General features: G+C 53.5%; 1 protein-coding gene across 1 annotated transcript; it reads right to left on the bottom strand.

Moving 5' to 3' along the window:
- Positions 1 to 3,757: 3,757 nt before the first annotated feature.
- On the bottom strand, positions 3,758 to 4,845 carry LOC133282145 (olfactory receptor 14C36-like). Its single transcript, XM_061478220.1, has one exon. It carries the CDS (start codon positions 4,817 to 4,819, stop codon positions 3,842 to 3,844), a length of 978 nt encoding a protein of 325 aa, XP_061334204.1. The 5' UTR covers positions 4,820 to 4,845; the 3' UTR covers positions 3,758 to 3,841.
- Positions 4,846 to 5,639: the final 794 nt, after the last annotated feature.

Below are 5,639 nucleotides of genomic sequence, written 5' to 3'. Positions count from 1 at the left end.
AGTGTTCAAGGCCAGGTTGGACACAGGGCTTGGAGCAAGCTGCTCTAGCGGAAGGTGTCCCTGCCCGTTGGAGGGGGTTTGGATCTGGACGAGCTTTAAAGACCCTTCCAACACAAACCAGGCTGGGATTCTGTGAAATAAATCTCTGACAGTCTGTTGGTCAACAAAGCCCTTATGCTAAATGGGGACAAGTCATATCTGAGCCTCTGCTCTGCTGTGAATTTAAGCAGGGGTACAAAGAGCCTTAGTGCTGGTGGGAGAGAGGATTTGGGGTCTTCCTCACCCCTGAACAGCCAAGGTGCTGCTGGCCTGGGTCCCCTGATGAAGCTGATGGAGCAAGTGCAATAACCAGCTGACTGTATCTGGGACTTCAAGCTGCATTATTCACCCTGCACAAGCACACCCAGGTATTCTTAGTGGCTTTTTTTGCCTTCATGTAGTTCTTTTCAATAATCTTTGAATTACATATTTTTCTTGTTTCCAAAATTGATTGAGAGTTATTTCTCCCTCTGTTATATTGATCTTCCCACGTCTCAAGCCTTGGTTTTAGCCCAGTACCCCATGGGGAAGAAAGACATTCAAAACCACTCAGAAATCCTTTTCTACGCTCCTGCAGTGCATCTCCTGGACTGTCAGTCTGGTGCCTTCCAGCAGAAAAACAGATTGACATTGAAAACTGGGTTTAAACCCAGGCACACAGTCTCTCTCTCACACACACACACACCGCACACCCCCCCCTTGCCCTCCCCCTGCTCTCAGAGGGATGGGGAAGAAAATCAGAAGAATGGAACTCCCACTGGTTGAGATAAGAATGTTTTAGTAACTAATGTATAACACAAAACACCACCAATAATAATAAAGCAAATAACAAGGGAAGAGAATACAAAACCTCATCACCCACTGACTGATAACTCCTCCACCCCCCCAGTCCAACCATGCACCAACCAATACCTCGTCCAACCCCTCAACCCCAGCCCTTCCAGGTAACTCTCAGTTACATCCTGGGCATGACGTGCTGTGGTATGGAATACCTCTTTGGTCAGTTTGGGTCAGGTGTCCTGTCTCTGCTTCCTCCCGGCTTCCCCTCCTCCCTGGCAGAGCATGAGGCTCACAAAGTCCTTGGTCAGTCTAAACATGTGAGCAGTAACTAAAAACGTCAGTGCTATCAGTGCTGTTCCCAGGCCGAAAGAACTCACAGGTAAGAGTGAGTAATTTTATTGGAGGTGAGGGACTGTCGTGGTTTAAACCCAGTCAGGTAACTCGTTCACTCACTCCCCCCCTTCTTTCCCTCCCCCTACTCCCAGAGGTACGGAGAGGAGAATCAAAAGAATGCAACTCCCACGGGTTGAGCTAAGAACAGTTTAGTAACTAAGGTATAACACAAATCACTACTGCTACCACCAATGATAATAATGATAAAGGAAATAACAAGGAAGAGAATACAACACCTCACCACCAGCCGACCAATAACTCGCCCCCCCTAGCCCGACCAAGCTTCGACCGATACCTCCTCCAACCCTGCAGTCTCCCAGCCCTTCCGGCTAACTCCCAGTTACATCCTGGGCATGACGTGCTGTGGTATGGAATAGCTCTTTGGTCAGTTTGGGTCAGGTGTCCTGTCTCTGCTTCCTCCCAGCTTCCCCTCCTCCCTGGCAGAGCATGAGGCTCACAAAGTCCTTGGCCAAACCAAAACATCCTTGTTATCAGCTCTGTTCCTGAGCTGAAAGTCAAAACACTGCACTACAGTAGCTACCAAGAAGGAGAAAAAATGACTGCTACTGCTGAACCCAGGACAACTTTGTAGAGGTTTTCTTCTCTTCCTGCTAGCAAGAAAACCTCCATCATCTCTGCAGCCACATTTCAAGTAGTTGTCGGCTGCTACTATAGTGTCAATTCAAGAGATGCATTGAACATCCCTCAAAGAGCTGATCTAAAGGAGGATTCTAGAGGAATGGGTGATGCCATCAGTCTAGAGAACTAAGCACCATGGGAGAGCAGTGGGAAAACACAATGGTCTGGATTGAGAACTTCTTGGCAAGAGCCAAAAGGAAAGGTGGTGTCCTTGGGTGCAAGGTACCCCATGCTCTGGGGACAGGGCACCTCATCTGGGACAGCTTCCTGCCTGTAGCACCCTCTCTGCTGCACACACCCCGCTCTCTGCCTGCACTCACAAGTGTCTCACAGAAGCTTTGCACTTCCCCTGCAGCAGCGACTCCTCACTGCAGGAGGTTCCTGCATTCCCCAGGCTCAGGGATGGATGCTGCATTCCAGGCAAGTTTGGGTAGTGCAGGAGAGGGAGACAGGAAGGTGGGCTCATGGGGCATGATGAGCAGCGTTCAGGCACCCCCAGCAGTGGGTTCCCCATGTGCCACACTGAGGCATGTTCCCATGAGGGAAAGTTCTCAGCCTCTTGTCTGTCCAGAGCCTGCAGCCACACTCCAGGAACACCTACTCCTCCTCCACCTACAGACACCAACTGCTCTCCATTGCTGGGCTCCGTCCTGCTTGTAAGGATTTGTTAAAGCCCAGAACCATCGCCTTGCTTCTTGCTGACTTTCCTCCACCCTCTCTCACCTCCCTACACACTGCTCATTGCCACCAGTAACTAACTGAAGAGCTAAGAAGCTCTCAAGGCTTTCCTCAGGGGCTGACCATGTTTCTCCATTCACCATTGATGGATCCATTGAGTGCCAGGGGTGAGGTTCCTGCAGAGGCAGAGATGCCCCTGGGCAGAGCCCTGCTGCCGGGAGGGGTGTGCAGGGCAGAGCTGAGCACACAGCCCCTGGCATGGGCTCTGGGGGCACTGAGAGGGAGCAGAGCTGGGCACAGAGCAGCAGCTCCTGGCAGGGACAGCTCCAGGCAGCAGAGACATGGGCAGGGAGTGGGGGAACCTGATGCAGCACTTGCCTGAGCCGATGGGAACAAGGTTTCCTTCTGTCCTGGCTGAACCTCTCCTCTGTCACTATCCCCCACTGCCTTTTGTCCTCCCACCAGACACCACGATAAGGAGCCTGGATCTGTATTCTCCATGTCCTCCTTGCCGCTACAGGCAGCCAGTCCCCAACAGCCTTCCCTTCCCAAGATCTCAGGTCCCCATCAGCCTTCCCTTCTCCAGGATGGACAAGCCCAGCTTCCCCAGCCTCTCCCCACAGGCACCGTGTTCCTATCCCTGCCTGTCCTGAGGGCCCGTTGCTGAACCCACTCCTGCTTGCCAATAATGTTCCTGAAGTGGGGATGTGAAACCTGGATGGAGGATTCCAGATCATCCCTTCCCTTGTTCTCCTGCCGTGCTCCTGCTCATACGGCCCACGATGCTGCTGTCCTCCCTTGCTGCCTCCTGTCCAGCTCCTGCCCACCCAGACATTTCCCATGGGCTGTTCTCAGCCAGGCAGCCCCAGCCTGTGCCATTGCTGGGGAGCAACCTGCAGGGACCCCTGTGTTCCCTGCTCCCCTGCCCAGGACACCCTGAGAGCTCTGCACCCCCCCCCCCATGCCATCCCATCTCCCCACACCAGCACAACAGCTCCAGGCCCTTGGGCTCCCCCAGAGCTCTTCCTGCTGCAGGCACAGAGCAGCCATCCCAGAGCTGGAGCAGACAGAAAGCTGCTTTCATTCCCCTTTATTCCTGACATGTGAGGACATATCACAGAGAAGAAGTTGCTGCAGGATCATTTATTTCCCTTAAATACAATCAGAGACCAGAGTGACACAAAGCCTATGGGTCACACAACACGAGTGGCAACTTAATTAGGAGATGAAAACTGACATTTCTATGAAGACAACATCATCACAGATTGAAATAGGAAAACAAATGTAAAGCAGGAAAGACAGACATGGCCTGTCATGACCTACACTGGAAACCCTTTCCAGGGTAAAACAAGCAGCGTATATCTGCTGAAACACATCTGGTCACCAGCTTCCTCACAGCATCCTTGAGCTCCTGGTTCCTCAGGCTGTAGATGAGGGGGTTCACTGCTGGAGGCACCACCGAGTACAGCACTGACACCACCAGATCCAGGGATGGGGAGGAGACGGAGGGGGGCTTCAAGTAGGCAAAGACAGCAGTGTTGACAAAGAGGGAGAGAACAGCCAGGTGAGGGAGGCACGTGGAAAAGGCTTTGTGGCGTCCCTGCTCAGAGGGCATCCTCAGCACAGCCCTGAAGATCTGCACGTAGGACCCCACAATGAAAACAAAACAGCCAACTGTAATCAGGACGCCAACCACAAGAAGCCCAACTTCCCTGAGGTAGGAGTGTGAGCAGGAGAGCTTGAGGATCTGGGGGATTTCACAGAAGAACTGCTCCACAGCATTGCCTCGGCACAGGGGCAGTGAAAATGTATTGGCCGTGTGCAGCAGAGCACTGAGAAACCCAGTGCCCCAGGCAGCTGCTGCCAGGTAGACACAAGCTCTGCTACCCAGGAGGGTCCCATAGTGCAGGGGCTTGCAGATGGCCACATAGCGGTCGTAGGACATGGCAGTGAGGAGAAAATACTCTGCTGAGATGAAAAAGGCAACGAAAAAGAGCTGTGCAGCACAGCCTGTGTAGGAGATGGCCCTGGTGTCCCAGAGGGAATTGGCCATGGATTTGGGGACAGTGGTGGAGATGCAGCCCAGGTCCAGCAGAGAGAGGTTGAGGAGGAAGAAGTACATGGGGGTGTGGAGGCGCTGGTCACAGGCTGTGCTGGTGATGATGAGGCCATTGCCCAGGAGCGCAGCCAGGGAGATGCCCAGGAAGAGCCAGAAGTGGCAGAGCTGCAGGTCCCGCGTGTGTGCGAATGGCAGGAGGAGGAACTGGGTGATGGAGCTGCCGTTGGACATCTGCTGCCTCTGGGTATGGGGCACCGTCAGAGGAGAAAAAGGCGGTGACAGGTTAGGACAGGAGGGATGTCAGATACAGAAGTTCAGTTTACACATGACTGAGCACATTATAGGTGGACAGGAAAGGCTCAGTGTCATCTCCAGTGATGGCATTATACTGCTGAGGCTTCTTCCTAGGTACAATCAGAAGAGCATTGCATCAGGCAAAAAGTCTCAGTTCTTTGCAGAACCAAGAGAGCTGCAGTGTCCATCAGTCCTCTCCCAGTTGCCCTCTGCTCAAACTTGCACTGCCTGTAAGGTGCTTTCACACACAAATTGATCTTAAGAACTCCCACAAACATCTGTCCTGTGCTGAGAGCAGGGGAGAACAGTTTCAAAGGACAGTCCACAGAGCTCTCACGCTGAGAAGCAAAGGGCTGTATGCAGCAGAGCACAGCCAGCAGCCACCTCCAGTGCCAGACCCCAAGAGAGCTGCCTGAACGCACCCTCCCCAGGGCTGGGCTGCACTTTCCCCCCACTCCCTGCCCATGTCTCTGCTGCCTGGGGCTGTCCCTGCCAGGTGCTGCTTCCCTGTGTCCGCCTCTGCTCCCTCTCAGTGCTCCCAGAGCCCATGCCATGGGCTGTGTGCTCAGCTCTGCCCTGCACACCCCTGCCTGTGCAGGGGCTCAGGAGCAGCTCACACAAGCCCTCACAAGACTCTCGGTGCCTCCCCCAAAGCAGAGAAGAAAATTCCCAGCTCCCACTGCCCAACCTGCCCACCAAGAGGGAAAAACATCAAAGCTCAGCATCCTTCCCTATCAGGTAAATGATGCCTCAGTGT

The sequence above is a fragment of the Pezoporus flaviventris genome, unplaced genomic scaffold (assembly GCF_033815535.1).
Source record: "Pezoporus flaviventris isolate CSIRO_AGI_PZ_B2104156 unplaced genomic scaffold, CSIRO_AGI_Pfla_v1 ptg000116l, whole genome shotgun sequence".
NCBI lineage: Eukaryota > Metazoa > Chordata > Aves > Psittaciformes > Psittacidae > Pezoporus > Pezoporus flaviventris.
Note: the sequence above shows the minus strand (reverse complement) of the source record. Positions and strands in the feature narration are given on the sequence as shown.

Coding starts and splice junctions, on each gene's coding strand:
- LOC133282145 (XM_061478220.1), bottom strand. CDS start 4,819: ATGTCCAACGGCAGCTCCATCACCCAGTTCCTCCTCCTGCCATTCGCA.